At 49.8% G+C, this 19,286-nt stretch overlaps 8 protein-coding genes across 14 annotated transcripts; 4 read left to right on the top strand and 4 right to left on the bottom strand.

Annotated features, from left to right (window-relative positions):
* Positions 1-42: 42 nt before the first annotated feature.
* On the top strand, positions 43-921 carry FOXG_00096 (uncharacterized protein; the record flags this gene model as incomplete). The annotated part of the gene is made up of 1 exon (XM_018376196.1): positions 43-921. One exon carries the CDS (start codon positions 43-45, stop codon positions 919-921), a length of 879 nt encoding a protein of 292 aa, XP_018231725.1.
* Positions 922-1,103: 182 nt separating this feature from the next.
* Positions 1,104-3,005, bottom strand: FOXG_00097 (casein kinase II subunit beta-2). Of its 2 annotated transcripts, XM_018376197.1 has the most exons (3): positions 2,612-3,005; positions 2,196-2,441; positions 1,104-2,142 (listed from the first exon to the last, which is right to left on the bottom strand). In XM_018376197.1, the coding sequence occupies exons 1-3, from the start codon at positions 2,669-2,671 to the stop codon at positions 1,678-1,680; spliced, it is 771 nt and encodes a 256-aa protein (XP_018231726.1). In that variant the 5' UTR covers positions 2,672-3,005; the 3' UTR covers positions 1,104-1,677. The 2 variants fall into 2 exon arrangements, with proteins under 2 accessions (XP_018231726.1, XP_018231727.1); XM_018376198.1 differs by having other exon boundaries at positions 2,196-3,005.
* A 115-nt stretch (positions 3,006-3,120) lies between these two features.
* On the bottom strand, positions 3,121-7,176 carry FOXG_00098 (uncharacterized protein). Of its 2 annotated transcripts, XM_018376199.1 has the most exons (3): positions 6,504-7,176; positions 4,282-6,450; positions 3,121-4,233 (listed from the first exon to the last, which is right to left on the bottom strand). In XM_018376199.1, exons 1-3 carry the CDS (start codon positions 6,882-6,884, stop codon positions 3,520-3,522), a joined length of 3,264 nt encoding a protein of 1,087 aa, XP_018231728.1. In that variant the 5' UTR covers positions 6,885-7,176; the 3' UTR covers positions 3,121-3,519. The 2 variants fall into 2 exon arrangements, with proteins under 2 accessions (XP_018231728.1, XP_018231729.1); XM_018376200.1 differs by having other exon boundaries at positions 4,282-7,176.
* A 57-nt stretch (positions 7,177-7,233) lies between these two features.
* Positions 7,234-8,963, top strand: FOXG_17805 (uncharacterized protein). The gene is made up of 2 exons (XM_018397791.1): positions 7,234-7,602; positions 7,656-8,963. Exon 2 carries the CDS (start codon positions 7,933-7,935, stop codon positions 8,302-8,304), a length of 372 nt encoding a protein of 123 aa, XP_018231730.1. The 5' UTR covers positions 7,234-7,602; positions 7,656-7,932; the 3' UTR covers positions 8,305-8,963.
* Positions 8,964-9,402: 439 nt separating this feature from the next.
* On the top strand, positions 9,403-10,394 carry FOXG_17806 (uncharacterized protein). Its single transcript, XM_018397792.1, has 2 exons — positions 9,403-9,793; positions 9,900-10,394. Exons 1-2 carry the CDS (start codon positions 9,620-9,622, stop codon positions 10,191-10,193), a joined length of 468 nt encoding a protein of 155 aa, XP_018231731.1. The 5' UTR covers positions 9,403-9,619; the 3' UTR covers positions 10,194-10,394.
* A 376-nt stretch (positions 10,395-10,770) lies between these two features.
* Positions 10,771-14,058, top strand: FOXG_00100 (aromatic amino acid aminotransferase I). 2 transcript variants are annotated; one of them, XM_018376202.1, is made up of 5 exons: positions 10,987-11,379; positions 11,432-11,465; positions 11,522-12,672; positions 12,723-13,079; positions 13,350-13,379. In XM_018376202.1, the coding sequence occupies exons 1-4, from the start codon at positions 11,143-11,145 to the stop codon at positions 12,978-12,980; spliced, it is 1,680 nt and encodes a 559-aa protein (XP_018231733.1). In that variant the 5' UTR covers positions 10,987-11,142; the 3' UTR covers positions 12,981-13,079; positions 13,350-13,379. The 2 variants fall into 2 exon arrangements, with proteins under 2 accessions (XP_018231732.1, XP_018231733.1); XM_018376201.1 differs by having other exon boundaries at positions 10,771-11,379; positions 12,723-14,058.
* FOXG_00101 (uncharacterized protein) lies at positions 12,468-15,156 on the bottom strand. 2 transcript variants are annotated; one of them, XM_018376203.1, is made up of 5 exons: positions 14,704-15,156; positions 14,135-14,648; positions 12,715-14,080; positions 12,554-12,661; positions 12,468-12,491 (listed from the first exon to the last, which is right to left on the bottom strand). In XM_018376203.1, the coding sequence occupies exons 1-3, from the start codon at positions 14,867-14,869 to the stop codon at positions 13,159-13,161; spliced, it is 1,602 nt and encodes a 533-aa protein (XP_018231734.1). In that variant the 5' UTR covers positions 14,870-15,156; the 3' UTR covers positions 12,468-12,491; positions 12,554-12,661; positions 12,715-13,158. The 2 variants fall into 2 exon arrangements, with proteins under 2 accessions (XP_018231734.1, XP_018231735.1); XM_018376204.1 differs by lacking the exons at positions 12,468-12,491; positions 12,554-12,661 and having other exon boundaries at positions 12,673-14,080.
* Positions 15,157-15,596: 440 nt separating this feature from the next.
* Positions 15,597-19,228, bottom strand: FOXG_00102 (beta-N-acetylhexosaminidase). 3 transcript variants are annotated; one of them, XM_018376206.1, is made up of 3 exons: positions 18,014-19,228; positions 16,757-17,929; positions 15,597-16,700 (listed from the first exon to the last, which is right to left on the bottom strand). In XM_018376206.1, the coding sequence occupies exons 1-3, from the start codon at positions 18,161-18,163 to the stop codon at positions 16,272-16,274; spliced, it is 1,752 nt and encodes a 583-aa protein (XP_018231737.1). In that variant the 5' UTR covers positions 18,164-19,228; the 3' UTR covers positions 15,597-16,271. The 3 variants fall into 3 exon arrangements, with proteins under 3 accessions (XP_018231737.1, XP_018231738.1, XP_018231736.1); XM_018376207.1 differs by having other exon boundaries at positions 15,597-17,929; XM_018376205.1 differs by having other exon boundaries at positions 16,757-19,228.
* Between the last annotated feature and the right edge of the window lie 58 nt (positions 19,229-19,286).

Raw genomic sequence — 19,286 nt, forward strand, 5'->3', positions numbered from 1 at the left:
AACATCGACAAATATGTCGTTGGTGGTTTCAAGTGGCAGAGCATGACAGGACAGCTTGTCTCGGCCGATATCTGCCAACAGACGGATAAGTACAAGATTGACGACGGTTTCCGCTCATACCCTAGCGGCCACTCGTCGTCTGCCGCTGGTGGCCTCATTTACGCCTCGCTCTTCATGGCCAGCAAGTTCGCAGTTACTATTCCCTTCGTGATGCCCTCCGCTGCTGCCGTGGCAGGAGCAGCCAGCCATGCGGCGTTCCCCTCTCGAATCCACACCGGCTCTGTCGTCGATCCTTACGAGCCCTCTCGCGCCCGCGGCCCAGATGGATCATTTTCTTCTGTTCCTACAAAGGAACGCGCAGGACAAGATAATGCCAAGGTCCAATCTCTGCGTCGCCAAGCTGCTGCGCCCCCGATTTACCTCCTTGCTCTAGGCCTTCTCCCCTTTGGTGTCTCAATCTTCATTGCTGGTTCGCGCTGGCACGACCGTCGCCACCACGGTTTTGATATTCTCTTCGGCTACTTGATGGGTCTGGTTGCCTCCATTTTTGCGTTCCGATATTATCATTTGCCTATTCGTGCTGGTGCAGGCTGGGCATGGGGTCCTCGAAGCGATGAACGTGCGTTCTGGGCAGGCGTTGGACGACAAGGCTATGCTGGTACAGACGAGGAGCTCGGCGTATATTCTCCTCAACGCGACGTGGGCCATTCTGGAGATACATCATACCCACCCATGACATCTGCCCTCGCTCAACGGAATGTTCGCCAGAATACAGACCAAGAGCCTAGGCCCAGCCAAAACTTCCAAGACGTGGAGCTACAGAGGATGGATGATTCTGATCGACTAGAAAACAGGTTCCCTGATGAGCGGTTCACTGAAAACCGGTACGGTGACGCCCATCATGCTGAGAACCGTGTCTAGAACCGCGGAATATCGCAGTCTAAGCAAGGTGTTTCTTCACAGCAAGACATGCAGTGATGGTATGAGTATGTATATGTAATTCAGATGGATGGTATATTCAGGTTCCAGGGAGAAGGTGACCCCTATGAATATCGGTCAGCATTGAATTTTTGTTTGTAGTGAATGGAAAGCGAACAGCTTGCGGGCAGATAGACCACTTGATTTTTTGACACGACATGACACGAACAAGGAAATGACCGATTGATACCAACCTCAGCCAACGTGACTATCAGTGAGACATTAAAATAATTGCTTGCCATTTCAGAGCAAGGGTTTATACCCGGCGGGCGATCAGTAAGATTCATGACCAAATGCATTAACAGGAAGGGAAAAAAAAAGACGCTTCTTATTGAACAGCTGTAATTCAAGAGAAAACCATTTCACACTCCTTCGTTGTTTATACCAGCCCAATCCAGTCCGTATGACTTGCCGCCAAACGCCAATCCAGAACCCGACCAACAGCCTCAGAAACAATAGAACTGCTCTTGTTGCCTTCGAGAGACGGCGAATGCCTGTGCAGAAGCAGATTCGTGTCCATTCAACAACCCCAAATAAGTGCTAGAATACGAGGAATGTTTTCAGGGGAGTTTCGTTCATGTCCATCGTTCATGTCCATTTGCGTTCATGTGGATCGTCTTTGGTGCCAGTCGGTATGACTCTGATTCTATCACCAGTACCTATCCTAGCGCTCTCCTCAGGGTATGAGACCAGAGCCCCCTAAAGGCCTTCCACAACAGCCATACGACCATCTATACCTTCGAATTCAAGCTCCTCGTCGTCTTCTTCTTCGTCCTCCATTTCATCACGGAAGCCAGTGTCGATCTCAAGCTTGCGAAGCCGACGGCGCATTTCGTCGCGCTTGGCGCTCTGCCAGCGAATCAAAGCGGCCGAAGCATGCACTTTGAATCCGTACACGCGAGGGACGTAGCGTTCTACGCTCTTGGTTGGGATGAGGGCGGGATACACCTGGAAAAGGATGTTGTGGAAAGATGTGCCGAAGTAGGCGCCGTCAATAGCAGCGTGTCGTGAGGACTTGGGGTTGTAGATATCCTCGCAGCGAGCGCAGTAGAGCTTAACAGGTTTCATGTTGGGCACATCAGAGAGGCCCATTGGGAGGAGGGGGTGAGAGTGGCACATGACACGAGGGCATTTCCCAAACTCAGCCTTCTTATACTTGTCAAGCTTTTTTGTATGTCAGCAAAGTGGTACCTGATATCTAGCCAAGATGCACGCACCATTTTTGTTAGGCCTCTTGTTGTAACGATATAGCGGGCGTGCACAAGACCATAAAGGTGCCTCGCAGACTTCTCGATGGCCTCGCGCATCTCATCGTCGCACTCGAGATCAAAGACATCGGTGACGAGATCCAGCGCATACTGATAGTACTGGACTTCAGTGTTAAGGCCTGTCAAGTTGAACCTATCCGTAAGGTAGTCCTCGTCGATTTCGCAAAAGTACTCGTTACCCCTCGATGAGATGAACTGCAAAGATCCGTGATTAGCCTATGAAATTCCAAGATGATAATAAGAGAACCCCCGTGACCCCACGCCTCTGTATGGCCGTTATCCGTTCAACAACAATATGGCGATGGCGGACAGCGATGACAAGAGCGCGTTGTCTCCACGGTTCGACAGTTGCTGGAGGCACTCACCCAGTCTCGCCAATAACTTGTATAGTCGCTATCCGACTCGCTCACGTAGTCATCCATCATGCTGGGCGCAAAAGAAATATAGAGAAGCTATTGACGAAGGTAGCTCAACAACGAGCGACCATGTCCCAGCTTTGTGAAGTCGCTGGCTTGGTTGTTGACAGGTGCGCAGTGGGTAATATTAGTGTGCGTTGGAGAATGTATTATCGTCGAGATCGTATCGTTATGGTATCGTAAATATCGTGTTTCGTTAAACCCTGACCTGGTCGTTGGTAGTCTATGCTTTGGTCTGGTTTACTCTGGTTTGGGCCTCTTGATGGTGGGGTTGCAAAAGCCGCCTCTGCATCCCGACTCTGCGTCCCCGTCTGCGGTCGAGCAGGAATGGGATGGGCCACCAGACGATAGGGTAACGTGACCTGGCGGGGTACATGTCCCGAATTTGAGCCTCATCTAAACACCATAGAAACATCACGACTTGATGATGCGTCGAAATAAGCCTAGTTGGCTTTAAATCGATAGTCGCTTGACAATTAACATGACATCGGTATGTACCACGAACAAAATAGTTCGACTGCAGCATCGTGTCTTCTACCTGGCTTGTAAATACCATTTGATATTATTATACAAAGCACAACACGAGGGACCAGTTGCTTTAACTTTGGCAGAAATTCTATTCCCCCTCCCCCCAAATAATCACAACCCCTTCGCCTGAGCCATCATCTATCGATTATTCTCCATTCGTTTAGCATCACTCACTTCAGTCAACTAGCCGTAATGATTATGACCTCTTCCAAGACAATAAGGCAATGGTACTCCTATTACCATATGCCCACCATTCCCAATCTTAAACTCCAGTGGCTGTCAAAAGATAATCCCAACATGAACAGTCGATCCAAAACCTTTTTAACTCTCTAGGTTGCGCTGATCGTCGAAGCGACACTACCTCCATCACTACCAGACCGTCTATCTGATTCCGAGGTCCCGTCCTCGTCGCCGCTGGTCAAACCACTCCCTCCTCCATTTGTTGCGCGCGATGACGGGATCTGGAGTCGACTTCCGATACTGTCCTGTCCCGATTCTTGCTTAAGTGACACCTCCACCATCCTCATGGCTTCTTGCAACGTTTCACCAGTTTCATCCATAGCCGCCAAGAATCGTGCGAGTTCTTTACATAATTCCCAATCGCCTTCCCTCATGGCGCGAGATAGAAGTCGCACCGACTGTTCGGTTGAGGATCCCAATTCGTCCAATGTATGTAATATAATCAAGTACCCACCTGCTGTCTTCAATGAACCTCTTTGTAAAGACTCTTCAAAGAGTTCTTGTGCCTGCGGAAGGTATGCAAACAATGTCTTCCACTGACGAACTTCGGTCTTGCGTGTGCACTGCAGCACAATATCAAGATACTCCTTGAATGAGGATAAAAGGGATAGAACGCGAGGTAGCACGGCATCAACAGGCTTCGGGGATGTGTCAACTTCCTCATCTAACACACGATGTAACAATATCTCAAGCCCATGCGCAAAATACTCGAGCTCTTTGTACTGGTGGGCCAGGTTCGAGGCTTCAACTGATCTGCTTTGCCTTAGATAGAACCGCAGTAAGTCTGGAAGTATGAGATGCGTCTGGTCATTGTCAGCTAGTATATTACAATAGGACGCTTGAAAACATACCCTGATGGCGAAATGAAAATACGAGAAGTTCACATCGCGACGCTGGACAAGATCCGATTCAACTCCCAATACGATACCCTTTTCCAAAAGGACTGATAGTGGGTAGAAGTCGACGGGAATAGAGACCGGAGATGGTGGTTCCTTGCCATTGTCTCCAGCCGCATCTAGAACTTGGCTGATGTCTGGCCAGGCCTTGAGCTCCATTCCGTCAAATACCCAGAGAGAGTCTTTCAGTGCTGGCGGTCCGTTCCGTAAGGGGTTGTCTTCGAGCTGCCGGTTCACGTTTCGCAATGGCTGATCCCGGACACTGGCGTGGTACTCCACGTTTTGCGCGATGACACGCATATCATATTTCAGCTGGCCCTCGTCGTTTAAGGACGGCCGGAGTAGTACAAGCTTTCCGTCGACAAGAAAGATCACCGAGGCAACGGCGACATCCTGAGAAGGGTCGCCGTCTGTTAACTGCGTGTCGGGCAGTATCCAGCTCAGTCCCCTCACTCGAGCTGGAGATCTGACAATGCCGTGAAACGCGATCTGGCCTACTTGTATGAGTCGTATAGAGCCGCCATGTGGGGTAAAGATAAAATGATATAGTAAGTTTTCGTAGGTGTAGACAAGAAGTGAGTCCTCGCCCGAGGTGGTCACAAGGACCACAGGGGCTGGGATTGTCTGAGTATGTAGTATCTGGGCCGAATCAAGTGCTGTCTCGCGTGAGAACAGTCGTAGCTCGAATCTTCGGTTGGCTTCTACTGCAGCAACAAGAATGTGTTGATGCCAGCACATGCCGCCTCTGACCTGGAACTCATTCTCCATAGCCTCGTTGGCGAATGTCTTCCAGCGGCCGCTATTGACACTGTAATGGGCAAGTCCCCGTCGGCCAGCCACAGCTACGTAGCGACCATCGGGAGAGATGACAGTCTGCCTTATCGGCCATTGGTTCAAGAGGTATGTGGGAGGGACCTTTGCCGTATGCCATAGGAATGGCTCTGCCGAAATGCTGGTAAGATCTGGAACATCGTAACCTCTGTAGATCATCACACTGGAAGGAGTCTGCAGCACGGTCCGGAAGACATTTGCCTCATTGTAACACCCAGTAACGGCATTCTTGGCCATTTCCAGGGACCATATAGCTTCATGCTTGCGTCCTGTCATCAGGATCTCGGAGCCACCCCCTACCCAGGTAGCCCCGGAAATTCCAGATAACCATTCTTCTCCATTGGCGCGCGAGGTTGTCTCTTCAGATCCAAAACTATGACTTCCAATCTTGCCAAACATACTCCAGGTAGACCAGCCTTTCTGAAAGCCCGCAAAAAGGCAGTAACCATCGGGTGAGTAACTCAGACTAGTGAATGCTCCCGAAGATGCCGTTGACACAGGGACTTGATGAGTATGTGAATGAGGGATGTTGCCTGCATAGTCACGGACGGAGTATACCTGTACTGTCCCATCGCAGCAACCAACGGCGATGAGAGAAAACCTTGCATTTATAACCGCCGCAGTGGCGCGATCGTGTTCGCCTTGGGGAACATGGAAACAGTGGCCTTTGAAAAGTCGTTTAGCATCCCCGTCATCGACCTGGCTGCTCTCTGCTCGATGATTGTAGCGCTGAACCGCATACGCTCGTCCGCTGCTCGTAATCCATGTCAAAAGGTTCATTGGACGATCATGTGTCATCTCAACGATGGTTGCCTTCTTCTCGACCCATCCCATTCGACTAATTATCTCGGTTCTCGTCTGTGAGCCCGTACTGTCCGGCGTCCAGCGGATACATTGCACAGCCGCAGGCTTCCTTGTTGCTACGATCAGCTCGTCGTCAAGAGCCAGCGCGCTCTCAATTCCGGCATCGACCTTAATCACCATTCTAAAGCGAACACTAAGGTCGCGAACCCCTGGACCTTCGCCAGCGCCCCATAATATTTGCTCTGGTGGCAGGCCAGTGAGGCTTCCGATAAGACTCTGTCTCCTTCGCTGAACATTGCTGTAATTCGCGAAATGAGGTTTGTATACGCGCGAGTCGGGATCAGTAGCCAATGAGTAAGTGATGAGATAGCCCTGGTCTGTGTGTATAACGAGAATGGCGGCGTCAGGTCTTAGTAACAGGTCGACATTTCTGCCGTACGTTTCCAGGGAATAATCTGATCGAATAACCACAGCTAGGATAACAGCAGGCTATGCCGGTCAGTATGGAGGGCTAATGTGCCAAAATGTCTTGCAGGTCTTACTTTGGTCTGCCAGACTGTAATGGAAGTTGTTGTGATAACAGCGAACAGATTACCGGAACGTGAAACTCGCAACGCCAGTATGGGATCTTTAACAGGGATTCCTCCTGTTTCGGTACTTTCAGAAGCTTGCGGAGGCCTACTTGATGTATAGTCATCGTGCTCGACAGGTCGGATTCCTGGTGTTATTGGGGTCGGTGGTGGTTGAGAGTCGAGGTCGTCAATGGTATGACCTTGAGGTTGAGAAGTTGAAGGACCAGGCGATGGCGTTAGACTGGAATCGGAGGGGCTCGTAAGGCCATCATGAGAGACGACAAGCTTAAAGGCTGGAGCTCGACTGCTGCTGGTAGCATGGATGCGTGGTGTTCCAATGGGCCAATACATGGCGGCAGCTTAGCTCCTCAGCTAAGGGTCCAGCAGCTGTAGATGCGCGGTGCTTTTGGGGGACCAGCGCTTCGATTGAAAGGAATTCGCTGCAGCAGAGACTCAAACATGGCCCTGCGCGCTATCTGGCTCTAGGAATGGCTCCTCGTGCCATTGACTTATGATATTGTTCAGGTATGATGGTATTGAAGATGATAGTGGGTTGTCGCTATCGTCGCGGATGAGCTCCTGGCGATGTTGTCATGAAGGAGTCTGATTGGTGGTTCCTAGCTTATGTAAGTTTGTGTCTTGCTCCTTCCGTCCTTCCGTTCCTGTCAAAGCACCCTGAACGATACGAAACCTTGCTACACCTTTATATTTACCACCACAACATTCCTCTCACTTGGTATGATTAAAATGATGTCAGGCCCTATTCATTGCCGAACGTCTGGTACTCAAACAGCAACAAATTCAGCAACGTTTATTTCCCTTTCCAACATTGTCTTACTAGAAGCCCTATCATCTACTAAGGATATATATACATCTATACATATTGAGTCAACGACACAAATAAATAAAATACACGCATCGCATCTGACTCTGTCGTCCCGCAAACCCCCGTCTCGTCTTGAACAAAGTTTACGGCCAAGGTCCATGGGTCCATTCAGCGCCTGGGCTAGCGATCCTTTGCCAAGCAGTCCTTGGTTCATCCTAAGCACAAATCCTTGAGCCAGCCACGGTCAGATGGGTTTTAAGTCAAATTTAGAAAAAGATTGACGCTCGCTTTTGAAGAGGTACAACATCGATCCAGCAAACACAACGCTTTAAGGCCAATGGGTCTTCATTTGCTTGGGCCCTCGGGATCCTTGTTCCAGGCTAGGTCCTGTCCTGGGAGAGGTAATATCCATGGTCCTTTCAGTATTATAATTCCGGGCTTCTTCGCAATGATAAAATAGGCAGAGGTCTGCTGACATGAACTTCTCCTGCTTCAAGATATTACGCTGTATCCTTTTGCAGCACTGTCTGCGTTGAGAAGGAGTCTCCTTTGATTTCGAGTGTGACAGAGCCTATGGCAGGGCTTGTGGCAGTGGTCCATTCAATGATATCCATGTTCCTGGTTGGCTCGTCTTGCATATCAGATGACAGTGTAATGTCCGAGTCTTTACCAGATGAACAGTCCGAATCATGGGATTTGGGTCCAGACATAAACTTGAAATCCAATGAGCCTATGTTGGAGAGTAGACCTGTATGGCTTGCGGTGGAAGCCAAGTCCCAGGACAGTTTTGTGCTTAGATTGCGCAGAGATTTGCATCGTTCAATACCCATGGGCGAGATGTGCTCTCCCTCCTCAATTATCCCCGCAGTTTCTTGTCTGTTTCTGGGCATCGCCGTCAATCTCATGGCTATCACGGATGTGATTATGGCCATCTTCAGAATATAATCTCGAAGCCCGGCCATGATCTCGTGCCTCGACTTTGGGGACTGCGTGAAGCAATGTGACTGAGAAATGATGCAACTAAGTGCAACGAGACCAGCGACAGTGCCGAGACGGGCTCTGTGACTCAGTTGTCAGCTTCTCTTCCGATTCCCAGTCCAAGGCGCCTACTGTTGAAAGGCCGGTGCGTGCAAGAGAAAAGAAAACATGGCAGACACGGCTAGCAACAAGAAGATTCTAGACATCATCAGCATAAAAGCTCTGGCGGACACATACAGACTTACGCAGCATCCAAGTGAGGGTGCGGAGGTAACCCCAGGGCAACGCCAGTACCAAGGAGCGTCCCCGCGGGTAAGATTATTGCGACATGGCGTACAATTCGCCATATGAAACTCCCTACTATGTTAGGCATGCTGTCCATGGCAATGAGTGGATTGGGTTGAAAGGAGAGGGAGGGAGCAGCCCAAAACTGCTTATGAAATTGGAGCGATAACGTTTACTCGAGACAGACAATGAAATCAGTCCAAGGAACAATGCCGTTGATTTGAGATTCTGGCCGTATCAAAGTTCTTGTATTCATGGACGCCCAACGCAAACCCCGAAGCTAGCCAGTGCTGGAACCTCGCCATTGGTAACGAAGCAATGTATGCCAGTGATTAATGCAGCAGTCAGCCAAATCATGTTCGCCTGTTCGCCTCAAGAAAGCTGCATCCTGGAATGATAGGCTCGGCATCAAGTCTCAGATGTGAGGCATTCATTTGGACTTGTCCCAAATTGGCCGCTTCTGTGCTTTACTCGCACATAACGTAATCTGAGCCTATTGAGTTGGCCCACGTACGAGGCAAAACAGTCGGTTTGTGGTTGAGTGTTGGGCGGGCGAACCATATGAGGCTCAAACGATTGGCTGACATTATCTTCACATCTTCTGAGCCGAGTATGCCTTACAGCCATTTCAACCCAACATCAGCAGAATCATCAGGCATTGGGACATCAAACCAAGACAAGTCTTGGAAATCATGGCTGTGTCAAGAGTGCTGTTGGTCAATCCCATGCTGTCCCATAACGGCGCCTGGATAGTCTCTCCGCGTTACCGGATGGCAGATCGATATATCGATTATACCCAGGTTGATTGAGGCCCGCTTATTGTGTTGCTGTCCAGGTAATGATGCCCAGCATCCTCTCTAGTCCGTGATGGACTACTTATAAGACTACATGGACCCAATGATTTAACGTCGAGAGAAGAGAGCAAAGTTGTTTGGCTTGAGACTAATTAACCACCTTCGCAACACACTTCCCTTCGTGCGGGACTTCTTCGCATCTCATGACTATTTATTCGAATGGAAAGTCTCAACCGTCTGAAAAAGGCTCTGTCCGCCATGTACCGCTCATCCCGTTCGTTGCCGATTTGGTTGAGCTTCTACCAGCAGGTGGAAGCGCTTGGGTCATGTCAGAGTTCATGCACCAAATGCGCTCAACTCCTCATTTACCAGACACGGTGAGTTTGACTGAGTACACGATTGCTTCGGTAATCTCATGGGGTTTTGAATCTGCTGCACATATTGCTTTCGGGAGATAGAAACTGACGTCTTGGTTGATGTAAGACCTGGCCGCAGACAGCGCACTCCGAATCGCTGATCAGGCTTTCTCAGTGGCAAGTGCTCACAGCCTGTATCATCTACGGTTGTTCGATTGCTTCATTTCTTCATCGGCGACGCCTTCGGGATCCTAACATGTCCCCCATCTTTGCAGCCTGCGTGTCTTTCGGCGTGCTGGTAGGAAAATGCACTGGTGTAGGTTTCGACTATATCATGCTGGTTCATGTATCATGGGCGACATGTTTGGCTATGGTTGCAAGCGCTGTATGCCTGCATATTCAGTCACGACTGGATGAATAAGTTGAGTCTGAGAATGTGATGGATAAGGGTATGTTAACTGCCCAGAGAGGAGTTTTAAACATTCGGGTTAATCCTACAATACCTTCCTTTTCTTTGCATTATGGTTGGTGTAGAGCCCACCGGCGATTATGTTGGCCAAGCAAAGATAAGAGCCGGCGACAATGGTGAACTAGATATATGATACACCTACCTATTTTTGAGCCTTGGTTGAATGTTTTGGAGTTTTCTGCAATCTAGTTGGATGATAGACTACTCATACACCATTCCTAAGTATGTAAGATCTCTTTATCATTCTCTATGCAATTACAGAGCCGCAGCACCGTTCGTGAGTGGATCTGTTTGGCCATAGAGGATGAATTCTCTTATCATTCTGGGGTAGTCTATCTCGTCATGGTTGAAGGCGTGAGATAGGCCCGCTAGGAACGACACTAGGCAACTGGGCGTAGGTGACAATTCAAAGGGCGTGGTCAAGTGCCGATATCGTAGTGATTATTTGGCATAACGGCTCAACCAACAAGTGGCCACCGCTCCTTGACCATGGTCACGCGCAACATAGCACAGCGAAACACGCAGACCAAGCGTACGTAATAGATAACTAATTGAATAAAGAGTTCTGACCTCGTGAGGCGTCAATGACACAACCCCGCTCCCAGGCCCGGAGCACCGGTGTAGGGTATCTGGGATACAGCCGGCTAAGATCGGGCGGAGACTGAGAAGCCCGGCACCGGCGACGTTTGGTGCATCTCCCGGCTCCGAAAGGGATTAATAAGACACCCTTTTGTACTTTGACAACCTCCTGTTTCTGTTCTCAATGAATTTCGAGTAACGAGTTTCTTCCTTCAACATCTTGCTAAATCTTAAACCCCCCTGCTACTTGAACTTCCACGAACCCCTCAGCCAGCTCCACTTACACGGTGCACAACATCTCATACCTTCACATACCTTCACGATGCTCCCAGCTGTGAGAGGATCACGGCTTGGGCCATTGGTTCGACATGGTCGCTCACTTCATACCACATCGCGGTGTCTGTCAAGCGCTGAGGCTGCCCCGGCTGCCCGTCCAGCGCATTATGATACCTCACAGCAGCTCTCCGCTATCGATGCCGTGAAGGAGAGACGACTGAAAGCGGGAAAGCTTGTGGCTGGAGTTGCTGCTGCTTCAGATAGCGACATGTTCAAAGGACCGGTGAGTTGGGAAGCTCGAGTGACAATTGTTCTGAAGCTCACTGCAATGATAGACTACCGGACTACCCAAATCTAAGCGATGGGATAGTAAGTGCGAAGAAACCACCTCGGATTTCATAATCATAGCTTACATATGTCTACAGACCATTTGAGTCAGGAGAGTAGAGTGCGAGAACCATGCACTCTCAAGCAAGCAGCTCGCTACATGAAGAAACCTGGCCTTATCTCACTGGGCGGTGGCCTGCCGTCCAGTGAAGTTTTCCCCATCGCTGAACTCGGTTTCAAAGTCCCCGTCGCACCAAAGTTCTCCGAGAAAGAGACTGAAGAATCGGGTCAAACTGTAACAATTGGAAAATATGACGTGAGAGATCGCGGAGGCACTTATGACCTGTCCATCGCTTGCAACTATGGCCAAGCTACGGGATCCCCGCAGATGATGAGATACTTGACCGAACACACTGAGATTGTGTATAACCCTCCCTATGCAGACTGGAAAGTTTGCCAGACAATCGGCAGCACAGGAGCATTAGAAGAGGCGTTGCGAATGTTCTGTGACAAGGATCGTGGCGACTCAATACTCACTGAAGATTTCAGCTTCTCGACTGCCCTGGAAACAGTTGGTCCTCTTGGTGTGAAGGCATTTGGCGTGGCAATTGACGAAGAGGGCCTCGTCCCCGAGGCTATGGATGCTCTCTTGTCAAACTGGGATGCTAAAGAACGAGGTTCGAGGAAGCCTCATGTGCTGTATACTGTTCCCTCAGGACAGAATCCCACAGGCGCAACACAGGGAGCCGAGAGACGAAAGGCCATCTATGCCGTGGCGCAAAAGCATGATCTATACATCATCGAAGATGAGCCATACTACTTCCTCCAGATGCAACCCTACACGGGTCGCGACCAACCTGAAGTACCACCACCAGAGACGGTTGAGGAGTTTGTCTCGTCTCTCATTCCCTCACTTCTAAGCATCGATGTTGACGGACGAGTTATGCGTATGGACTCCTTCTCAAAGGTCCTCGTGCCAGGCTCTCGTCTTGGTTGGATAACAGCGTCGGAACAAATTGTTGAGCGGTATATTCGACACGCTGAAGTCGCAAGCCAGGGGCCCAGTGGCTTCTCTCAGGTCATTCTATATAAGTTGCTTGATGAGACATGGGGACACGAGGGTTACTTACGATGGCTGATGAATTTGCGACTGGAATATACAAAGAAGCGCAATGCTCTTCTGGCCGCTTGCGAAGATCATCTGCCTAGTGATCTTGCCAGTTGGACTCCTCCTGTCGCTGGCATGTTTGTAAGTGCTCCGCATCGATCCATATGGAAATCGTCAACTAACTCTCAAAGATGTGGATTAATATTGATCATACAAAGCATCCTGAAGCAGGAAAGCGAAGCATCGTCGATATCGAAGAAGAGATTTTCAACTCTTGTATCGAGAATGGTGTTCTTATCGCCCGGGGCTCGTGGTTCTTGACTGAGAAGGACAAGGCACCACCGGGTCTCTTCTTCAGAGCGACATATGCATCTGCAACGCCTGAGAATATGAACAAGGCTATTGAAAGATTCGGAAAGGCTGTAAGAGATAGCTTTGGTAGGAAGTAGACTTTGTCTTGGCATTCAGTTGCTGGAAACAGGGACAAGTTTGAAGATTCAGACAGTTGAAGAAGACATCAGCCAATTGGTATGGGAAAAAAATTATAAGTACGAACATCTCGATATGGTGCATATCAAACTTGTGCATTGTCCAAACAATCATCATTATTCACGTAACACCAAAAGACTAATTCTGGGCTTCCCAGAATGCAACCTTGACTCCCTGGCCTGGTGACAAGACAATGTCTGCTTTGAGGAGGGGCTCACCTCCATCAATGTCCTTCATCTGACTCTCCACACGATCAAATTTCTGGAACAGGCGGACCAGAACATAGCTCATCTCAGTCAAAGCAAACTGCTGACCGATGCAAATTCTAGGACCAGCGTTGAAAGGGATATAATCATGGGGTTTAGGATGCCAGTGGGCCCATCTATCTGGGCTGAAGATCTGAGGATCAGCAAAGGTGTCGCTGGTAGGAGGATACAGATCTGAACGTCTCTGCATGACTAGGGTGGAATATGCAACTGGCGAGTCCTTCAGAACGGGGAGTGGCTCAGAACCATCTGGACCGCCCCCTCGAGGAAGGGTCGTATCCTTGAGAGCAAGACGAACGTTGAAAGGAACAGCCGGGTATAGACGAAGAGTTTCGTTGAGAACAGCCTTGAGATAACTCATACTCTTGAGATCCTCATATGTTGGCGTGCGCTCAGTCCCAAGTGTGGAAATGATCTCAGCACGCAACTTTTTCACAGCATTAGGATACCTGCCAAGTTCATAGAGAGTCCATGATAGCGTCGCAGCAGTGGTATCTCGCCCCGCAAGCAGAACAGCGATTATCTGATCACGGAGCACTGTTCGGTCTCGTGTAAACCCAGCAAGTGCATGCAGAAACGTATAGCTGTGATCGTCCTTTGTCTTGGAAGCCAATTCCTCGGGGCTTAGACGGAGTGCACGTTCAATGTAGAAGTTGATGAAGTGGTTGACCGTGTTGAGAGCGCGCCAGAAACGATACTTGGGGATGATGTGGCGGAGTTTCCCGACGCGAGCGATGATGTTTTGAATGTGTTGGACCTCGTTGAAGGCTTCTGCGAATTCTTGCTTTGGTGTCCTGAGTTGTATATGTTAGTGAATGATCACATCATATGTTGCGTTGGCTACTCACGTGAGAGACTTGACATCCCACCCGAGAAGAAACTCAGTAGCCACGTCGAGAGTATAGCGGAAGAATAAATCGCTGATATCCAAGACCTTTCCATCTGTATTGTTCATATCGACAAGTTGACCCTCGCCTCGAAGTGGTCCTCGGTTTGCAATGGCCTTGAAAAGAGTCTGCATATGTGCCTCAAAGCAGTGCAAGTCACTCACACGGTCCCTTGTAAATTGAGGCCTGATGAGTTGGCGACTAGCATGCCATGAAGGGCCATCAGTAGTGAAGATACTATCACCGAGAAAGTCCTTCCATTCTGCGTGGAATGGCTGTCCTTTGCCGTAGTCGACGAATTGGGTTGCCAATATTGCTTTGAGGTTCGCTGGATCGGCGGTGAAAATTGTTCGGACTCCAAGGAGACGAGCCTCAGCCGTCCATGAGTTCAAGGGTCCAAAGATACCATCTCTCCAGGATGCCAGGTTATTGTGTTTGACGGTAGATCTGACGAATCTCGCGACGAGATCAAGGCCTGGAAGGGATAAATGTGAATGGACTCCAACATGCTAGCGTGGGATTTTACTTACTCCAAGGAGCATATGTTTTCAATTGAGGTCCATAGCGACCGAGACGTCTAATTCTTCGGTGTTCGTCAATGCGGCAGATGATAGAATAGACTCCATAGGCGACGAAGAGGACGATGAATGTAGTCTTGACGGAGATTTGCTCCAGAAGAGCTTCCACGACACCCATGCTGAAGAGATCTACCAATGTCTAGGTAGTAGAAAGTCAAACTCAACAAGCTAAAGTTTGCCTGGTAGAAATAGTATCCTGGGTTTCAAGCAATTATAGAGTTTGGGTATCGCTTCTAGTCATGTGTGGTTGGATCTATCCGAGCATCTAGAGCACGGACGAGGACTTGACAGATGCAGAGCCCACTGGCCTCAAACGTCGTTAGCTATGGATCTAGAAGCTTATAAATATAATTCCCTGCCCATGCTCTGCATCTTGGATAGGCTAGTCTCGTAGTAGAGCAACTGTTGGAGGAACGGAAATGTCAGGATAACCGAGTCTCCGTGCCCGAGGATTTATTATAGGCAAAATGCAAGACAAGACGTCACTTTTACAATCTCTTCCCTGAAGCGGTATGGTATTCACGAAACACCTGGCTTCCTACCGAGGCGATGTTAGTGATCAAGAGGGGATTTTCATATGCATGACCTTTGTATGGTGGGGAGGAGGTTTTTTTTCGCTTTGCATGACATGGCGGGGTAATTGATGTTTCAAATCAGCGATGGAATACCGGATTCCTCTAGTTATTGCTTTTCAATGCGTTGGTGTTGTTGTTCCTTGACTCATTACTACGTAGCCTTGTCTTGGCTGTGAATGGTCTCGCAAGCCAAACCTCTGAGAGTCAAGGTTGGCCAGAACCATAATGACTTACAGCAACTTCCCCAGATTTCACAAACTCTACTCTCATCTCATCTCAAAATTTACTTTCGTTCTTAAAGCTAAATAAAACGCGAGGTCGGAGTGGAAAACCATTCTCGGTTCTAACACCGGCGGGGATGAACTTAACGATCAGGATACCCGATTCGGCAACTTGATCTACAGAGCACAAGCCCATATCCACATCCGTATTCAAACTCACGAAGCACCAGCCCGGATTTTTAGTTCAGCACAAAGAGAACCGGTCCGACGAATGAACGCTCACGAGTGCGATTGCTAACCCATCATGCATGTCAGGTCATTGGTTGTCTTTCCTCAGCCAATCATCTATTCCCCTAAGTTTCCCCGGATTTCTTCACATGCCGAGGTTTACGGGTCTAGTGACGATCAAGACTTAGCGTAGATGCCTCAAGATGTCAGTATGCAACCCATACGGTGCCCGCGGTGAACCGATAAATGAAGAGCGGATTATGCGGAGTAACAATCGCGTCCGCTTCGACTTCATCTTCAACTTCATGCCCCACAGAGCCTTCTTTCGGAGCCGGCATGCTCCGCTCACCGTGCCGAGACTTCGGCCCCGCATTCCTTCCGGCTCCGTTTCAGGATTCAGCGCAAGCGAACTATTGAGCAAGAGGGCAAGATTCTGTTGATTGCTGTTTCATCAAACTATGTACAAGGAAATTCATGAATAGCATCGCCCGCTTCCTTATCCATCGAACTGTGCGCATTCGGTAGCATTGCCCTGTGTGCAGAAAGGCATCTGGATTGGCGAGGCACTTACACCACGAGCCACCATGCGCTCGCGCAGCTCAGCCAGTCGAGGTGCAGCGTCGTACTGCGATCTGTTCTGGCCTGAGGCGTCAGTTCGGCCTGACCAGAGAACCTCGCCCATAACAGCGGCGCGGGGCCAGACGATAGTGTCAAGGTTGACGCTGTCGATGGTTTCTGTCCATACGGCCGCCTCACCGCCAAGGACAAGCTTGGCAGCCTCCTCAGACAGACCGGCACGAGGGTCGTGTGAGTAGATGAGGCGCCAGCTCTTGGTGGGACCGCACCAGTCGTTGAAGGGGTAGTAGGTCTTGAAAGCTTCGCCGTTATCAAAGTTGAGCCATTGTCCACGACCACAATCGAGGTACTTCGGTCATCAGTCAGCAAATGTCACGTTTTCCAGAACACTGAATCATTACTCACCCAGAAGTTATAATCGCTGTCAATGACCTTGTGACCAGCCTCAGCCATGGCCTTGACAGCGCCGTTGCCGAGCCACGACTGAATCACAACATCCTTGCCGAGTGTCATGTTCCACTCAGTAATCATCTCCTCCCAAACGAACGGAGTCAACCCAGCGTCACGAATCTTGCCGTGAGTGTAATCGACAAACTTCTGCAGGAGAGGTGCCAGGACTTCAGTCTTGTTGGAGCGCACACCCGGGTCGAGCATGGAGTCGTTGTGGTTGAGCTCATCTCCGCCAGCGTGGAAGTATGCGCTGTATGGGGAGATGCGAGGGAAGAGGTCCTCGAACAAGGTGTCGAGGAAGTCATATACGTCGGTGCTGTTCATCCGGAACGCGCCACAGGGTGGTTCCTTACACCACCACTGATATGGCTTCTCGTTATATGCGACAATGAGATCCTTGTACGCAAGCTCAACCACACCGATGTGGCCAGGCATGTCAATCTCCATGATCACCTCGACTCCACGGTGGACACCATACTCGTAAATTCCGGCCAGGTCCTCGGGAGAGTAGGTGAGGCCTTTGCGGTATGCTCCCTTCTCTGCCAGCTTGGGCAGAGCAGGAATTTCAAGAGGCCAAGACTGCGAGTCAGTTATGTGAAGGTGAAGACGATTCAGCTTGCTCCAGGACATGGCATCGATGGTGCGCTTAATGTGTTCAACCTCGAAGAAACTACGGGCAACGTCAAGCAGAATACCGCGATGGGGATACTCAGGCGCATCCTGGATGGTGACAGGCACGTGTGGCGTGTACCATGAAGTACCAGAGCTGTGTTTGAAGAAGAGCTGCAGGAATGTCTCGAGTCCGTGCAGGATACCCGTGGATGACTTGGCCTTGATAGAGGCCTCACCCTTTTCAGAAAGTGTGAGTGAATACGACTCATCAACCTCGCCAGCGAGAGGCTTGAAAGTGCTCTTGTCATCCTCCTCGGTTTGGACAATCTTGAGTGACTTCACCCACTGCTTCTTCTGCAGATCCGGCTCAAAATCCGAGTTGCGCTCACGAAGCTTCCATGGCACAAAGTTGTCATTGAATATGGCCTGAAGAGCACGTGAGACACCGGCCTGAACGATCTGCTTGCTGTTGAACTTGGAACCGGCATCAGGCTGGAACTTATAAGTGTAGGGCATCTGTTTTTCAAGCAAGGTCTCAGTATCAAGTTGCGCGGAGTGGTTACAGGAATCAAAAACAGAACCAGGGGGTTTCCAGCATACAAAGTCTCCATTATAGGTGATATCGAGGCTTTGATCGATGAAGAGCACCTTGTCTCCCGTTGAGATCTTCTTGGGCACTGGCCATATGGCGTCGACGGGAGTGAGGGCGAAGGCGGCGATGGCCAGGAGAGCCTTGGCCTTGGACCACATGCCGCCGATGTTTTACGATGAGAATGAGAAATGAGAGGGACAGAGTAAAAATGTGAATTGGGTGAGATGATAAGTGCTTATGTACTGTATAAAGGGATGGGTGATTTTGGGTGGATATGAATAGGACGGAGGATTTTAAGCGCCAGGCCCCGTTTAATAAGACTGGCGATGATCCTCCAGCTCCGCCTCGTCTCGTAAATAGGTAGTGAGTGGTGTCCCTAGCCTGGCTGGAGCCGGAGCTGGGATGGCTGGGCGGGGTTGAATTATTGATCTCCCGACAGAGGCTGATTTGATGAGATTGCGTCGAGCTTGTTTTCGATATACAGCTGCAGGCACTGCACTGCCAATCCAATAGCTCGATGTTGGCATCCGTCCAGGACCTACATTACCTGGAGCTGCAGGAGAGAGAGGTGAGGAAGGGTATGACAGACAACCTTGAAGTGCGCGCAACGTTACGTTACACTACCACCCGAGGTTTTCAGCGGTTGCTGTTTGTAGATGGTTTGGTAGCCCACGAGGGGGTAGGGATGTAGATCTTCTTCTCGCCAGGGAAGTACTTCTGGCTGTGGCCTTTTGTGCTGCACCAGAGAGAAAAGAGAAGCCAGTAATTGATGATGTACAATGGTCAGAAACATGAGTGCATGGATTGGCTTCAAGGATTCAATACATCAAGGCAAGGCTGGGTAAGTGGGATCTTCAACACGCGTTGCAACCCCTGCCGAGTTCCGGTCAGTACAGTAGCTGCCGTGGATATCTAGGGCCATAGGACACGGCACTTGAGGGGCTGAAGCCAGGGCTTGCAGTGGTGAGATAATGGCCGAATATGATTGACTCGATGGTCAGCCAGTTGCTATATTTGCGACAGCAGCAGGGCTGAGAGACTACCGCCCGACAATGAAAAGGAGTAGGATAAGGACAGTGAGATGAGAACCGGTTAGAAAGTAGCGGCAGTGGCACAGCCTCTTCAGCACCAGGGGAATTATGGTAGCTTGATTCGTAGAGATGGGACGAAGCTGATTCTTTGCTGCAGCTCAAGCTTGATGTTACATCAGCTGCTCACACTGCATCTGCAGAGAGATGATTGTGGTCTAGAATCTCGGCTTTGACGGGCCCATAGCATGAT

This window comes from Fusarium oxysporum, chromosome 1, assembly GCF_000149955.1.
Source record: "Fusarium oxysporum f. sp. lycopersici 4287 chromosome 1, whole genome shotgun sequence".
Lineage (NCBI taxonomy): Eukaryota > Fungi > Ascomycota > Sordariomycetes > Hypocreales > Nectriaceae > Fusarium > Fusarium oxysporum.